This window comes from Poecilia reticulata, linkage group LG13 (genome assembly GCF_000633615.1).
Source record: "Poecilia reticulata strain Guanapo linkage group LG13, Guppy_female_1.0+MT, whole genome shotgun sequence".
NCBI classification, from domain to species: Eukaryota; Metazoa; Chordata; class Actinopteri; order Cyprinodontiformes; family Poeciliidae; genus Poecilia; species Poecilia reticulata.
Genome location: NC_024343.1, coordinates 17,010,743 through 17,028,431, shown reverse-complemented (window position 1 = coordinate 17,028,431; position 17,689 = coordinate 17,010,743). Strand labels below are relative to the sequence as shown.

Sequence of the window (17,689 nt, the reverse complement as noted above, 5' to 3'; positions counted from 1 at the left end):
TGCTCCTCTTTTTAAATCATATTTGGAATAAACGCTTCATTTTCACAATGTCACATCTTTTTTTTTATGTGTGTGTTTTTATATTTTTTGTTTTATTATTATTTTCAAAACATGTCATTGATTTTTGTTTTATGTGGTGCATACATGTTCAGAATTGATTTATTTTTTAGCATCATGGCCTTTGTTCACAATAAAAATATTTTTTTATGTAAAATTAGGGCCAATTTAGAGCAGAGACTATGAGGCAAGCTCTCTCACCCAACATTAGCGTCTGACCTCACAAATGCTATTCAGATTAAAGAGTCCCATAAAATCATTCCTAAGCCTTTTTTCAGAAGAACTGAAGATGTTAATAAAATGTATTTTTAGAGTTCCAATTCATAACAAACATAATCTCAATCCACCGTGACTGTAGAGAAAAAGATGACACTTTGGGTTCTGTTTATGTCGTCTCCATGGATCACTGACTCTCCACAATAACCGGTTCGCTCAGCTTCTGCTTCTTCTTCCACGGTATGACCCGCTGCCTTTGTCGTGTCTCTTTTTCCATTACGAGGGCCTCTGCCACTTGTTTGAGTTCTAGTTCGCATGACCTCTGCTTGTTTTTATGGATAATTAATTTAATTGCGATCGATTGAATACAGATTGTTCATTATATTAACTTCATTTTTCATTTTTATCTTCCTTTTTGGTCAGTCTACGTAGAAAGGATAAAATTTTTTTCTTAAAATAACCAAGACTTCATTAACTGCCTTAGTTATTGCAATATAAACTTGGTCAATTGGAAAACCCCAGTTGAACCTGCTTACTATCTGATGACAGCAGGTTGCAGTTGCTTGTCTGTGACGTACACACACACTTTTCACGTGAATTTAGATGAGGCGGTGAACGCCTAGATGTCGCAGTGTCTATATTCTGGAGTTTTCGTACATAAATATGGTCTAAAAGAGCCAGAATTGGTGCAACCTCTATCTGAAGCAACAGCAGCCATGGAGAAAATAACATGTAAAGGCAGCAGAGGCCTACAGGAAGAACTCACTTCATACACGATTGTAGCGTTTAAATCTGGAACCGACAGAAAACATCAAAGTGAAGTTTTCACAGCCATTTTTAAAAAACTTTAACATTGAATGTTTTCACACGTCAAAGTTTGCGCCATTACCGTTTTAGCTGTGTAACCAGCCAACCTTTATGAGAGTGTTGGACTGTATTCTAGCATGATTTCTGTAGGAAACATCAGCGGCTCTGGACTTGTTTTGGTGTGTGTACATGTGTGTGTTTCCTCTCACTCCTGTTCAGCAGGTTTAAACGATTAACTCTGCCTGCAGAAACTAACAGGCCAGGAATGTAAACCCGACTACGCCGGTGCTCTCCTGGATGACGCACACCTTGCTTCGTTGGCGAACACTCGGCCCGGCGCCAAACCTTCATCGGTACTTTAACGCATCGCGATCGTTATTATGCGACCCTCGCGCGTTCTGTTCCGATGCTTTCAAACCATGTCTGTGCTTGAAGCAAACACCACCAAGAATAAAAACAGCCACCTCTCATCAGGACTTTTAGTTGAGTTTGGTCAGGTCTCCATGAATTTGTGAGATGTGAGCTTGGTGCCACACATCGTACTCAAGCGTACATAAAATCAAGAGTCGTGGGAAGGCATGAGTTACCTCTAGAGAAATATGCAAAGCAGCAGTTTTTGTTGTTTGGAAAATATCCAGCAGTGTCTAAGAGATCCTCGGGTCTTAACTGTTTCTGCTGCTTGAAAATCCACACCGATTATGTAATTAACATCCTTTGCTGTGTTTCACATTTCCACCATTCAGGCCTGACTAATATTACACAGGATTAAATAACTTTTTTTCATTTTTGGAGAGGTGATTGTGCTTTATTGGGTAAAGCCGCTCAAACGTTCAGAAGAGAAACGGAGAAATACTTCCTCTTACAGCATCTTCAGAGTTCGGTAGCGTTGTAGTTATAGGACAGGCACTTCGTTTTAATCCTGGACAATGAACAAAACCTTTTCTGTCTTGGAACTTTGTTTGGAACTGCGCTTTTTATCATCGCTTTGCATCTCTGAGATTTTTATAATGCTTGTTTTATCCTTCCTTTGGTTTCTAGGAATCTAAATGAGGCTTATTTTAGAAAACAACAGGTGTTTTCCAAACTCGGAACGTCATCCGACGCATCATTTAAGGACAATAGCAACGCTTCTGTCTTGTAGATCTATATTTCACAACGCTGCTTAAAGAGGAACAAACCTAGCAGAGATTTTCTGCCTCTCTGTAGTTGAATTTTCCGACATTTTTAATTCCAGCTGTATATTATTTGTTGCTTCTTCTGTAACGGCATCATAGAAAAAGATTTGTACAGGATCTTCACTTATAAAACTGCCTTTGATAGTATTTTACTTGGTGTATAAAGTTATTGGAAAACGACAGTTTGTCTCATTGTACTACAATAAGAGCAGAAAGACCAGCAGAGTTTCTAACCTGGCTAAATCAAATGGGGAAAGAAAAATGTTGCTGATGCAGAGGATCTCAATGCTCAATGGTTTAAGCTGAGGTGACACGTGCTCTTCTTCTGCTCTTTGTCGTGCGCCGCTCTTAGCTGCCATCTGAACTGTTTAGTTAGTTGTTTTCATGTCTGCTGGTGGAATGTGGCTCTGTGATCTCACGTTTCTGCTTGCCATGACTCATTCCCCATTTCATTCCCACTTTGAAACTTTATTTTTTTTTTTACTTAGATTTTTAATACATTTTTTTTCAGCAGAGCAAAGTACAACCATACTTCAGTGGTACATAATACAAATGTTGACAATATCATGTTTTCCATACAATAAACATCTTGGAATAACAATTTACAGCTACAGCATGTTTATAGACTCATCACTGTACACCATTTAAATAAGAATGGACTCTGGAAGAGAAAACCAAACGACATAAGGCAAAAGACAAATCCATTAGGTTTAACTAAATCAACAGGGCCTTTGCAGGTCCCCAGCGCAGGTCATACTTGGATTTTTGAAGTCTGAGTGAGTAGGTTATCTTTTCCATTGTATGCAATTCCTTTACTTTTTGAACCCATAAGTCGTAAGAAGGCGGCTCCWATTGCATCCACCTAATTGTAATGCATTTCAGGGCTGCTGTAAAAAGAACATTTAACAAATACATTTTGGCCCGCCCTTGCAAACCATCAGGAATAATACCGAGTAAGGCAACAGTAACATCCCTTGGGATGACCCCAGAAAAGATACGGTTTATAGCTCTATACACCTCATCCCAAAAGTTTTTGAATTTGGGGCAGGACCAAAAAACGTGTGTGTGGTTGGGGATCCTTGAACCACACAAGCTAAGGGATCCTAAGGTCCCAACACAAGCTTGGGACCTTAGGATCCATTTTAGCAACTACAYCAGGGGTCCTGAAATATCTGCTAATAATTTTCCATTTAAATTCCCTCCATGTATTTGAGTTAGTAACTCGGTGAGCCTCAGAGCAGATATCCTCCCATGTTTTGTCCGAAATTATTTTGGCCATCTCTGCCTCCCATCTTTGTTTTGTCCAGGAGGGTTTCCACTTTGAAACTTTAAATCGTCTACAAAATCCTGCCTTAAGCTGACTTGGTGACTTCAAGAAATACAAATTACCTGCGTATTTGGCTTTGCGGTTACAGTTCGTGTGACTAAATGTGTCGTCTTCTTTTTTTTCTCCCCCCCAGGTAAATTGCAGTCGTTGAGTATTTATTATCATGCTACAGAAAACTTTCCCCAGAGTTGAAGTTGCACATATTTTGCACATGCACTGATTGAGTGCTACCACAAGCTTTTGCATGTGTCCATTCATTATTGAAGCTTACCTAAGTGTCGCTGTGTGATACCGAAGCAGTGCCTCACAAAATGATGAATTCCTCTTCCGGCCCACATGTTGTCACGTTACGACTCTCCAGCTTTATTGTATTTCATTGGTATTTTATGTGACAGACCAACACCAAGTAGCTCGTAGCATTGAAAAAGGAAAGGCGTACATGTGGACAAGCACAAATCTCAAATGTTTCATGTGATTTTTGTACTCAGCTCATCGAGTCGGTGCTTTGTAGAATCAAGTTTTTGCTAATTTAGACTGATGTTTGGGCCCATTCTTCTTTCCTATAGGTGGCTCAGGGCTCAGACTCGATCACACTGCTAGGAGAGCGTCTTGGAAGGTCAAGTTTTCATGACGCCATTTCTATTTATTTATTTATTTTGTCAAATAAGGTGATCAAAGTCTGAACTCAAATTCGGATCCCAAATTCAACTGAGAATTTAAGCAAAAATTGAAAGTTTCTTTTTCTTAGACATGCTTCGTCCAGTGGCTAGACGTGCAAAAATGGTAAAGACTTGCATGAAAAGGCTTCCAGTGAAAACTATGGGCCACATGTCATTGGCCTTCTGCTCTGCAAAGTACCACAATGTCAGAATTATAAAGTAGTAATTAAAATACTTGTTTTTGTTACTTTCAACGTGACAAAATGTGGAAATGGTTAAGGTTTATCAATACATTTCTAACATCCGGGTTCTTTTAACAGCTTGAAGACGAATTACGCAAAAGTACAAAGGCAGAATGAGGGTAATGTCTGATCTGTCGTTACATCACTGAGCTGCCTGTGAAGGCAGTGAATCAGCAGAAGTCACGCAGATATGATGTAACTCGGCGTCTCCAGAGATGTCCGCTTAAAGTGTGTGTGAGCAAACTTTGGCGATGTGTTCCCCTCCTCTACTCCCTGTTATCCTGAACTCTACTTTAACACTCATTTGATCCACCGCCTCAAAGGAAATCACACTCTCCTACTGTAAACACACTTTCAGTCACTTTCTAGAATCTCCCAAGTTCTCAGATGCGTCTTGTTTACGAAGAAGGCGGGGAGAGCATCAGTGCCAAAAAAAGAGAAAAGTTCTTGCATTTCATCTATGATTCTTCCACAAAAAAAAAAAAAATCATGATATGCTAAATTATTTTCATTGCCTATTGGGTAAAACAAGATGATGGAGATCATCTCGAGTTGCTGATGATTTAAGATCAGTGTGACATCACTGGGGCTTACCGTGTTAGTCAGGGTTTTTTTTTTTGACACGTCTTCGTTTCGTCTCTCTTTGTCTTTAAGCCCTGGGGCTTGATGATGCTGTTCGTATCGCTTTCTAAATTGCTATGCGATGGAACCGTTCCTCAACTATTTCCCAAGGCACCAACAGATCTTCTTAGACATCCAGACTCCACAGGTGGCTGATGACACGGAGATGGTTGTAGTACTTTTTGATGATCCGCTCCATATTTGTATTTTTTTTTTTTGCCAGCATATGACTTCATCAGGTCTAAAAATAGCGCAGAGAGCCAGTTTTACATTTGTTCCATTACGAACTCCACGAGCACAAAAGGGAAAATTCCTGTGTTGCACTGAGTTGTTGTCAAGAGCCGGCGAGTGCAGGACGTTGACGTCTTTGCATGCTTGTTGCCAGAGCAATCCTCCATTAAAGCCCTCATTGTTTTCAGAAAGGTGAGGCTCTTTCTGAAACCCCTGTGTGCGTTAATGAGGTGAGAGAGTTACAGTTACACAATTAGGACCGCGCCGCATTTAGGAGAGAAACGCACACAGACGCAGTGAACATAGGGTCATCATAAATCGCCACCGTGGTCCTTGAGGCGGCAAGTGCGAATGCGCACGTGTGCCGGAGTGAGGGGGGGGGTGGGAAGGAGGTCGGCCTTATTATTTGTCACACAGTAAGATGTGGATGTTTGAACAATGTCCGCTGTTTGAGGGGATGCAGTGGGTTTCCTCTTGGCTATAAAGCGGCCGGATCAGGTTCCTGTTGTGATAATCAGCTCCTGTTCCAGAGATCACATCGGTCTGGAGGAGCATGTAGCGCCGCAGAGGTCAGTCCGTGGACAGGACTTAATGTCACGGATGGTGAGCCTCGACATTTAGCCGTGCTCGGTCCCACTTTCTGAGCTCCCGTTGACATGAGATGAAGATTGGCTCCGGTTCTCCCCAAAGGGTTGTTTTTCCTATGAACTGCGCTGTGTAAACACCAGTCCAGCCCCTGCACTCTGGAACGTCTCACTTCTCTAGTCATATGTCATATGTCCGCCCCACACACACTTACACACACTTAGACACACAAAGACAAGTGAAGTTTGGTTTCAACATCATCCTCTTAACTCAGTTACTGTGACTTCTTTCCACACTGCGCCACGGTTTTATAATTTAATCACCACTCTGGCACTGTGAGATTGATTTTGAACTTATTTAGCAAACCGGGACTATTTTGTATAATTCTGTGATAAATCTGTGCCTAAACAAACACAGGTTAATAAATGTGCTACAGCATGGATTATGCTAATGACACACGACTTCATATTTCTGAGTCAACACATCACTGCGATTCGCTACGTGCGATAGCGTTCATAATACTACTGGGCGACGGGTCAGAATTACCTTCAACTTGACGCAGAAAAGGTTGCAAAAATACAAGATTAGAGATTTCCACTCGAATACATTCAGTAATTGAAGACTATTGAGTATTCAAGTTTAAAGTTTTATTCCTTTTTTTCAGATAAGGTTTATTTTTATTTTTTTTTATCTTTATCTGTGAGGCATGTGTTGTATCTTTGCCCACACCTAATTTTACACCTTGACAGAGAACCACAGGGCCGACATCACCACTTCCTACTGCTTGGAAGTGACAGAATAAAATAGTTAGTCATAACTCATATAATAAGAGAGAGATGTTTTCTACGGCAGAGTCAATAACGGACTACGATAACCTGTAAAAGTTGTGGCTTAAATGTGTGATTAAATAGTGCTGAGATGTTGTGAAATTTCCCCCTTTGATCAAAACATTTAAGTCGTTCTGAAGAACTGCAAAGCCAAACGATCTAACAGGACCATAAGCTGTCCCTTATCTAACGTACTCGCGTGTAGCCCTGTTGTTGAAGTTGAAGCTGCCATATATATTCAGTAATATTTTGCATGCTTAAAATTATTTGAGGCAAATACGGAATAGGGTATCTGCAGAGTAAACGTAGCTGTGTTTTGTTTTTTGACTACATTTTCATTAAAAGTCGCACAAGTGTTTCATTTATTCGTACTTTGCTTTTTTTCTGATCAGACAAAATCCTAAGTTGCTCGTTCACATGGGCCGGGGGGCTGGAGGTGTTTCATGCTGAGATGCTGGAGGGGAAGCGACAGGGAGGATGAAAAGCAGAAGTGAAGTGGCTTTCTTAGCGGGGCATAAAAGTCTTTGTGTTATTCACACATGCTGAGTCTTTATTTAAAGATGGTCTGTCTTTAGTTGAGCCACCCTGTGGCTTTTCGATAAACCCACACGGCTGAAACAAAAGTGACACGACTGGACAAACGTAAATAATCCCACCCTAAAATTGACAGCGTTTGTAATTTAGCGTTTTTGAATGAAATGAGCCCTGAATTGACGACGGCAGAAAGTTAACCACAGCAGGAAGTAGTTGTTAGATTATTGGTTCATATCAAATATTGGCTTATTGTTTAATCATTCTGAAACAAGCTTGAAATTAAGCAAAATGAAATCTCAATGTCTGGTAATGATTCGGTGTAGAAAATGCAATGAAAATTTTTTTGTGTAGCCCATACACCAAGAAAAGACAACGAGTCCCATTTAAGGATTTCTTTTCCTTTAGTTTCTCAGTCAAAACTTATATTTTTGAAATGATTTCAAAAAGTAAGTTATATGAAAGAATTTCACAGCGTCCAAAACTTCAACATGCAGATGATGCCGTTTTCTCATAGCAATTTTACAGTAGCTGCTAAAATGGCAGTAAAAATTTTACGTTCCCTCTCATTAACGGTGCCTCGTTTCTTTGTTTGCAACCAAGGAAAACAAGTGTTTGGGAATAGAATCAAATGACTGAGTGAAGAACGTCTAATCCATAATTAATTTAACTTATAATGAGTTCATCGGTCCAAAGATTGAACAGGAAGCAGTGGGAAACCTGACGCTTGACAACATAAAGGATACAGTGCGAGAGCCGCCTCCCCTCCAGGCAAGGCATGCTGCCTGTACAGTAAATGCAATGACACATGCAGCTTTTCACACTCACATAATCCCAAGTAAGAACATTCTCCTAACCTTTTACATGCACAACCTGCTGTTCGCCGTGTACACAAACACGTGGGGTGATTACGTAGCTGTACGTATTTCTCATAAAGCTAAAATCGAAATCAGATATTTTATCCTCGTCCTGCTCTCTGCTCTCACAGCGAACTGAATGCGAGATTAAGAAAAGTGGGGTATTTTTCTGAAGGCAGCAGTGGTTTGTGGAGTCTGAACCTTTTGCATTTCAGTGGTGTGGTAAAGAGGTGTGGTCTACGTAGACTTGGCAGTCACTTTCTGCGGTCGGTGCGTCGAGTGTTTTTTGAGCGGTCGGTGGAGGGTTTTATGACTTGCCTTGTTTCTTGAGTTTTGCGGATCGAGAGGAGCGGCGACGGCAACGGCGGGGAGTTTATGGTAGACTGGCTGACATTAAGAGTCGCCTGTAGAAGATGATTGGTGGTGGATTTGTGCGCTTGAAGTCTGTTCTGATCTCGGCTCTGTGGGTGTTTTGTAATTACAGATGGCAGCGCTGGGCCTCAGTTGTGGCGGTCCTATGTTACTGATTCATGTAGCTATTACATGAATCACTGCTGTCACAGAGCTTTTGGGCTGTTGTTGGAAAAGAGTAAAGTCTGAGTTTATTGATGTCTGTATTGTCTAATTGTCCAGGAGCCAGAACCGTTCCCTGCAGGCGTCTGTCAGGATTAAAAAGAAACCTAAAACTTAAGAGAGAAAATCTGAAAAAAGTCAAATAAAAATGAGGGAAAAATCTCTGCCACGTTGTTCCTGTTCCATTGCATGTTTTATTTCAGGCCTAAAAATACTTTTTCACCCCAATTAACAGAAATAGTTTTCAGTTTAATCTGTATTTGGAAAAAGACAGTCGCCATGTTTATATCAATATTTTCTGAAGCCCATTTTGATGTGTTGCATTAGAAAAGATGAGAAATAGATGAAAATTTTAGAATTCAAAACAACTTTTTAATTTTCTCAAAAAAGGTTTTATGTGGTGTGGGTTTTTTGTTTTTCTGAAAAAGAGTTACTGCGCTAAAGGGGAGATGGAAACACATTTTTGTTGTAACAAACATTTATGTACCTCATGCGACTGTTTCAGCTGTCGGCATGAATTAAAACTGTGTTTCTTTCTCTGTCTCAACATGCAGCTTGCCCCATAATATACTCCATTATCAGTAAGCGCCATTCACTTTAGAGTCTAATTTTAGTTTTCAGTGAAGTTTGAGTTTGAAGCTTGAGTAGATGCTAAGCATTGATCCTTGGCATTTGATCTTTTCTATCTTCTGACAAAGTCTTTATAGATTTCCATATTTCAAAGACAATGACACCATTCTGCTGACTCCTGCTCTACTTGCCTTGAATATTGGATAGTCGTCTTTCAATGGGATGCTATTTCAAGTTTCCTGCCATTGTGTTTGTGGACCATCATTGAAAAACTGTGTTGTTGTTTTTTTAAATCATAAAACAAAAACGGAATAACACCAAGCTTCCCTTTTTTAGCATCCTATATGAGTGATTTGCATGGTTGGCATTAGCTACCCTCATCGAACTCAAGTCACTGCTGTTAATTTACAAAGTCCTTAACAAAATGGCTCCCATCTACTTCAAGGCTCTCGCAAAGACTTTGTCACAACAGAGTCGCTCTGACCACCAAAGGATTGTCAAGCAAATCCAGACTATTGTCTTGAATTTTATGAAGACCCAATGGTCATTTCATGTGTTGTGAAATGTCCTACCATGCTCTACCAGAACAGAGGCATCCTTGTCCGTCTTTAAAAAAGACTCTTGCAGTCCTGACTCTTCAGAAAGTATCTCTTACTCTTATGACTGCCCTGGTCTCTCTGCTGCACTCTGTCTTCACCTCCCTCCATTTCTACACTGTCGCCCATTTCTGATAGCATTTCTACACTAATGCTATCAAACGATCCTTTGATGAGGATAGCTAATGCTAGCCATGTAAATCACTCATATAGGATGCTAAAAAAGGGAACCTTGGTGTAATTCGGTTTTTGTTTTGTGAAAAAAAAACAGGTTCTGTTACCGTTGACGGAACCTGTCAAATTGTCTATTTTTTTTTTTACTGTTAGCTTTAATATTCACTGCATTGTATCCTTGTTTGAAAGCCGCTTTGAATAAAAAGTGCCTGCCAAATGCATAAACATCTGCAACTAATGAGCAACAGGCTATGTAGAATGGCTTTGTTCAGTAAAAATCAAGTGAATAACATTTATTACTTGGATGACTGTAGTTTATTGTTTTGGTTTGATTTACTTCATTGACTCCCTTGACACGGTTAATGTTTGATTCGCTCTCAAAATAGGTCAGAGGTCTTGAATGTGTGTCGAAAAGACGACCTTTATGTGCTTTTTGTGTCTTGTTGTTGACTGTGGTCAGCGGCGGTAGCCAGCAGCTGGGGCGTGGTGGACTCGCTGTGTGTCTTGGCAGCGTTACAAGCCAGGCCTGGATTTTGTGATGTGGTTGATTTGGAGAGCATGTTGGGGAACTAAGAGACAGACTGTGTTTGTGCTGTAGGGGGGAAAAAAAAGAGGGGGGGAAGGACAGGGTGTGTGTGTTTGTGTTTGTTAGGAGGGTGTGCCTGTTGGTTAGCCAGAAGGTGTATTTGTGTTATTGTGTCATTTAAAGGTGGAGACCACGCTCCCCCTTCCTGTAAGTAGTTAGAGTCTGGCCAGATGGTGAATCTTGTCTCAACAATGGGAAAGCAACACAACAAGTGAGCAGATATAACCATTTTGAATGTTTTTACGTGAGCTAACGTGTGAGGGAGCTGTCTGTCCAACTGGATAGCTTAAATCTTTTTTTTTCTGTTCCTCATTTTGAGCTTATTTTTTACGTGCTACAAGAGAAATGATTTTAAAACTGTGTGCGTGTGGGTGTGTGTCTGTGGTGTCCTGTGTGGTGTGGCCACTGAAGTGAACCAGACTGCGTTAACTATTCATGAGGGCAGGGTTTCCCTGTAACAGCCTCCCTCGCTCAGTTGACTTCTGATAGACGTTCTCATCTCATATCCGTGGAAACACCTGAACATGTTTGTGTGAACACTTGGATATGACTAATAGGAAGATAGGAAGCAGTTACTCCTTTGTGTGTCCGTCCACATTGACCGAGTTGTTTGACATGCGACCTGGTCGTATTAGCATGCGTGCTAATGTGCGTGTGTTTGTTTCCCTGAGCTTATGAATCCTAAAATTGTGAATCTATTGCACTTCTGGGATTCTGGGGACATGTTTACACTCTTTCCTCAAAGGTTATCGAAACTTTATGTAGATTAAAATTTGCTTTAGGAGTCATATTGCTTGAGATGTAGGCTGCGTACAGTAAGTGTGCACTTTTGGAGTTTTATTATTATTTTTTTTTACCTATTTCTACATTATTTTTTAATAGTTGATGTAAAATTATGACCTTGTAAAAATCCTCCTCAAGGTTCTGATTTTTAATATTTAATTTTGTCAGGGTATAAGAATGCAAAGACAAAAATAGTTAATATTTAAAAAATAAAATAAATTTGCAAACAAAAGCTAGAAGTGCACATGTTGCATTTGTGTCTTGATGGTTCTGTTAAATTGTTTTCTACTGTTTTTGGGATATTCTTCTAATAATATATTTATAATTTATAGTTTTACTGAAACACGTTGTGTTCCTAACAGCTCCATAAAACAATGAAATGTTTATCACAAGCCTGATTTGCTATTTAAAGCTTTTTTTTCTTTCTTTTTTTTTTGGTGAGAAAATTTGATCGTGATGAATTTAAGAATTTAACATTTACCTTTAGTTCACCACAATAAGCATCACTTTCTTGGTTGAATTATGTTTGAGGTTCTTATTTTTACTCTTGTCTTGTGTTATACGTATTTCAGGGTTCAGTTCCTAATAAACCAGCAAACCATTGCCCAGCTGAGACAGATCTTGCAAAAATACGAGTACACAACCTTTACATTTCAACGACTTATTATTATTTTGTATCTAAGCAGAGTTGACTTTTTTTTTTTAGGTTTTCCAGTTTGGCTTCATCTTTCTTTAATGCATAATAAAACACTGGCATCTGTCATGTCTGATTTTGTGAAGCTGAAAGTAGGGATGTGCCGATCAGGTTTTTTCCTGCCGATACCGATTCCGATCACCCATGAGGGCCGATCACCGATACCGATCACATAATTATTTAAAACACTACTGGTTACATTATGTGGAAAAAGGAACCATAAATGCACCTTAATTTAGACAAAAACTTGTTTTTAATAAGTTTTTCCAAGAAAACTAAACAAAACAGGCATTGTTTACCTGCTATCTGATCCTCCGTATGTCTTTTTTACTGCAGTGAGCCTCGATGTAGCCAAACTCCGTCAAGTATGGCATTGTTTTTATGCCATATTAGAATCGTTGTGTTGATGCATTTTGACGTGCTTCAATTTTCCGCCGCAACACGCAAACTTCCCCATTCACTCAGTGCGTTATAGTTCCACATCGCTTAGGATTTGTTGCTGCGCGTTTGCGCAGTGTGAAGGAAAGAGGAGTTCAGCTTCACAGGCAGGCTGCGAAATGAGATGCAGGTGATCGGTATCGGCAACAAGAGACCGTGATCGGCGATCAGCGATCATACACTTTTTCACGGAAATCGGCCGATTATGATCGGTGGCCGATCGATCGGCTAGCTGAAAGCAGATTTAAGTAACTTTTAAAGCTAATAATGATCTAATAATTTAAGTATTAACACTAAATATGACTTGGGCTGTACTTTATTTCTTCAACAGTTTCACACAATTGAATTTGTCTACAAACTGTAAATTGCTGAGTTAAAATCACCCATGGTTAAATGAATATTTTCCTTCTTGTTGCAGTTCCCAGAGTGTGGATTTTATGGCATCTATGACAAGATTTTGCTGTTCAAGCATGACACAACCTCCAACAATGTCCTGCAACGGGTCAAATCCACAAGTGACATTCAGGAGGGAGATCTGGTGGAAGTGGTGCTTTCAGGTGAGTCTTTCCCCAACAACAGTGCAGCTCTTCCTGTCTTCCTACCTGCTTCAGTTCTGAACAGACGTCCTTATTTTACCGAAGCTTGTCACACACACGTACACACACACGCCCACACACGCACCCCCCCCTACTTTGTTCCTTTACTGTTTCAAACATCATCAGAGAGAAAATCAATCTGCTTTCCAATTTTTACCTGCACCTAATCAATCAAACATTTCTGCTTTATGTTGAGTTATGCTGACATGACTTTTTTTTTTTTTTCTAACACCCACAGTTGCCACTGTGTTTAACTTTTGTCCCTTTTTAGCGGCAGCCACATTTGAGGATTTCCAGATTCGGCCCCATGCGCTCAACGTGCACTCGTACCGAGCCCCGGCCTTCTGCGATCACTGCGGAGAGATGCTGTTCGGACTGGTCAGACAAGGCCTGAAGTGTGATGGTGAGAAGCAGAGGATGCTACAATAATCAGAAAAGACATGCAATGGCACCTAAAGACATATTTTCTGAAGTGATCTCTTACAACCCACAAATGTTCTTCTTCTCCTCCTTTCTGCTGCACTGTTTGTTTCTACCTACCTTATTTTTTTGATCTTTGCTTCCCCCTGCAGGATGTGGGCTGAACTACCACAAGCGCTGCGCATTCAGCATACCCAATAACTGCAGTGGAGCGCGCAAGCGACGGCTGTCCACCACCTCTCTGAGCAGCAGTCAGTCCCTGCGTCTCTCCACCAGCGATTCGGTCTACAGCGTGGGGACAGCCTCCACCTGCTCTGAAGAAACCAGTTTAATTCGCTCTCACACACAAATGGTAATTCATGCACAGAGCGCTGCGGTGTATGTCAGTTTGATAAATGAAGCTTGGATAAATAAATAAAGCTAGACCATTTCCTCAAATAGCTGATAATATTCATTGAATTACTAATTTTAAAAAAAACGTGTTTTTTTGACAATGGAGACATTTTTACTCAGGCCTTCAAACATGTTTGCTCTAAATGTTTTTCAGGCATGCAGTTTTAGAGGTTTCCAGATATCCATCTAAAAACCTCCAAAATACCTTGCAGAACTACATTCCACACATAGTTGTCGACAATCACAGCAATTTTACACAAACGGCAACACAGTTGGTTAGTTAAAGTAAACGGCTTTTTAAATGTAGCTGTTAAAAAAAAAAAAGAAATGTAACGTTTCTGATCTATCAAAACGTTGTCTGGGGACTTTCATGGGTTTGGGATCATCGTTTGACTCCCCAACTATCAACTGGCTCACACTCATCATGCTGCTGTTGTGCAATATTTTTGGACAGCTACATGCAATTGTTTTGGGTAAAGAAACACTCAGAGATCCGTTTTAGCTGCAAACGTTGCAGTGATACATCTGTTGATATCTGCTAACCACTCGACATGATACATATATCCAGAGATGCACTATGCAGCAAATAACTTTGCACTGACTATGCACAATGTTTAGAAGCAGCACGTGATGATTCTGCTTTCTGAAATAATGTTTTTTGAAAGGATGTAAAGCGTTTGTGTTTAATTTTCTAATCGTTACACTAACAACTAAAACATTGATTGTATTCAAACTTACAAATGCAATGTCTCTGAAGCGTTACTGTCTTGATAGTGTTATGCCACGAAGATGGCATAACACTTATATCTTATATCTTCTTATATACGAAGATATAAGAAATATATTACGCCTCTGTATTTCATGAAGTTGAGGATTGAAGCTTATTTATGCCTTCCATTTTTAATCTGAAACTTTATTTTCCAACTTTGAAGTTGTCGCTATAGAAATATCAAATTCAATCGGAATGGCACGGATTTGAAAACTGTTTATTTACACCTCTGACAATTTGTGTCTCATTAAATACATAATTACTGACATGTCCGATACAGCAATGATGATAAAACTCATGTTGAAGCAACACTTTACTTTCTCCTTTGATGATTATTTGCAATTGCCCCACACTATTTGTAATATTTATTAAGAGCCTTAGACCCTGCACATATCAATCAGTTTATATCTTTGTTCTTTTTGTTTTTTACTTTAAAGTTGGCTTTAATGTAATTCACATATCCAGATTCCAACTTTACACAGAAACACTTAAAGTAGCAAGTGAAATTTTGTTGTTTTTTTCATACCGTGAAATACTGAGGATACACTGCTGGCCAATTTAATTAACTAGTTTCATATGTAGTTTATGTAATGAAAACAAATTGCCAAAAGTAGATGATAATATTCTTTCTTCTCTTTAAGCTAAATCACCTTCAATATTACAATTTTTTCTTTTCCCTTCTCTTTCTTCCAAGCCTCGGACTCCTAGTGAGGCGCGGCGCTTCTACACAGGCCGGCCTGTTCATCTGGACAAGATCCTGATGACGAAAGTGAAGGTGCCCCACACATTTGCTATTCACTCGTACACACGGCCAACGGTGTGCCAGTACTGCAAGAGACTTCTCCGAGGATTGTTCAGGCAGGGCCTACAGTGCAAAGGTGAGCACAGACGAACAGGGGTGTGTTTTTAAATCACTTCTGTGAAGTAAAATATTAAATAATCATTTGATGCTTAATGGCTCCGTTGAAATGAACCTTTCCTTGTATTTCTCCTAGACTGTAAATTCAATTGTCATAAACGCTGTGCATACAAGGTTCCTAATGATTGCCTCGGGGAGACCATTGGAGGTGAGCAAAGACATAAAACCTACGTCTAATGCATCTACATGGCTGCGTCGTGTGTAAGCTGCATGGATTTGAGGAAAACATGCATGTTTTCTTTGTTAGAACTAATATAACCATGTTACATATCTAAATAGTCCAAATGACATATTGTCTAATAATACTAAAACTCACTGGCCCTAATGTTTTTATCTCTTCAGACAACAGAAGTAACTGTGGTAAGTATAATCAATGCTCGGATGCATGCAAGCATGAGGCCTGGTCGTTGCTTTCCTGCTCTATTTCGCTCGATTCAAATCTCGCTTACAGTTCTGTGCGAAGCAAAGCGGAGTACAAGGTGCTGGTTTTTATCAGGCTGGTGAAGCTGTGCTTTTCTCTTAAAATTCAGCTGAACAGTGTTTTTACTATTTCTGAGTGCCAGTAGTACCGTATTTTTCGGACTACAAGCCGCTACTTTTCCCCCACGCTTTGAACTGTGTACTCTGTGTATTTTTCTTCAACCACCAGGGGGCGCTTTAGTAGGAAATGAATCATTGGAAGTCAAAATTGGAAATCAAAGAAGAAAGCGCTAATTTTCATTTAGAACAAGCACATGCTAACTAGAGGCACGACGGAGAAACGTTTTCAAACTCATACCTCCTCCTCATCATCGAAACAACAGGAAGAAGTTCATATGATGCCGCTTTTAAGTTGAAGGTTATCGATCTGGCAGTACAGATCTGATAGCCGCTGCTTGTAAGATCTGCATGAACAAATCCACAGTTCGGTGTTGAAGACTGCGTCCTAAATAGCAGATTTATTAAAGACACAGCCCTCTGCTGCGTCCTTGAGAAAAACCGAGAGCTGCGGAGATACCAGCGGCTTATAGCCCGGTGCGGCTTGTGTAGTTTTACGTTTCCAGTTTAAAAAAAAAAAAAAAAAACTTTGTGGGTGCGGCTTATAGTCGGAAAATACGGTAATAATTGTAATGGCAGAGCAGTAGCAAACGGTGGTGGCTTTCACGGTATGTTGAGTAGATTTGTTTTAATCCAGTACAACTCAGACCCTCTCTCCTCTTTGCTCTTGCATTAGATATGCTGAGTCCCAGCGCCGACACCGAAGTGCCCATGGACTTCAGTAGTGAGTACGACACCTCGGACAAGTCTTCAATGGATGACTCGGATGAGGCCTGCAGCATCCCCGGATCCTTTTCTCCAGACAACAACCAGGATGGGACAGGTGGAGACCAAAGGTATGAGACGACTGCTTTCCAAACTATTGTTATTTACTTACAAACCTTTGGCACAATAAGCAAAATAGTGAAAAGAAAAAATACTCATAGGTCACAAAAATGTATGTTGTAAATATTTTATATTGAAATGCTCTTTTTAGTTTTATTTTTTTACTGTGACCATTCTTTATTTTTACACACTCAACAGCTTGCTGTTTTTCTACAATGCATCCTCGTGCTGCATGCTAACTGTGGTCCTTTTACAATTTCAACTGCATTTCAAAGTAACGCCATTAATGATAATAACAATCAGCACAGGACATGGCTAATTAATGCCTAATTATACTGTACGTCCATCAGGAGGTTGATTTGGTTTAAACTCATGCTTTTATTATAATAGTTTATCCCCGTATATTCAAACTTACAAAGAATCTATTTCTTTGCTGTAAAACTCACACAGAGGTTTTTCATTTTAAGACGCCTCAATTTGCGTTTTATTTTATTTTATTTTTTCTAGTGCTAATATCCCACTGATGAGGGTTGTCCAGTCGGTGAGGCAAACGACTCGACGATCCAGCACAGCAATTAAGGAAGGATGGATGGTTCACTACAGCAACAAGGACACTCTGGTACATATCCCGTAATTCCAAAACGAAGGTCTGAAATCCAAGTCTAAATGACTTCTACTGGG

At 39.9% G+C, this 17,689-nt stretch overlaps 1 protein-coding gene across 2 annotated transcripts in view; it reads left to right on the top strand.

The window, feature by feature from the left end:
* Positions 1 to 17,689, top strand: part of prkd2 (protein kinase D2) — a 47,152-nt gene that overhangs the window by 16,153 nt on the left and 13,310 nt on the right. The window contains exons 2-9 of one of the 2 annotated variants that reach the window (XM_008425721.2): positions 12,968 to 13,106; positions 13,417 to 13,548; positions 13,718 to 13,917; positions 15,422 to 15,605; positions 15,723 to 15,794; positions 15,989 to 16,006; positions 16,860 to 17,019; positions 17,516 to 17,627. In XM_008425721.2, coding sequence (XP_008423943.1) covers positions 12,968 to 13,106; positions 13,417 to 13,548; positions 13,718 to 13,917; positions 15,422 to 15,605; positions 15,723 to 15,794; positions 15,989 to 16,006; positions 16,860 to 17,019; positions 17,516 to 17,627 — 1,017 coding nt within the window. The remainder of the gene's footprint in view (positions 1 to 12,967; positions 13,107 to 13,416; positions 13,549 to 13,717; positions 13,918 to 15,421; positions 15,606 to 15,722; positions 15,795 to 15,988; positions 16,007 to 16,859; positions 17,020 to 17,515; positions 17,628 to 17,689) is intronic. The other variant, XM_008425722.2, reaches the window with a different exon arrangement.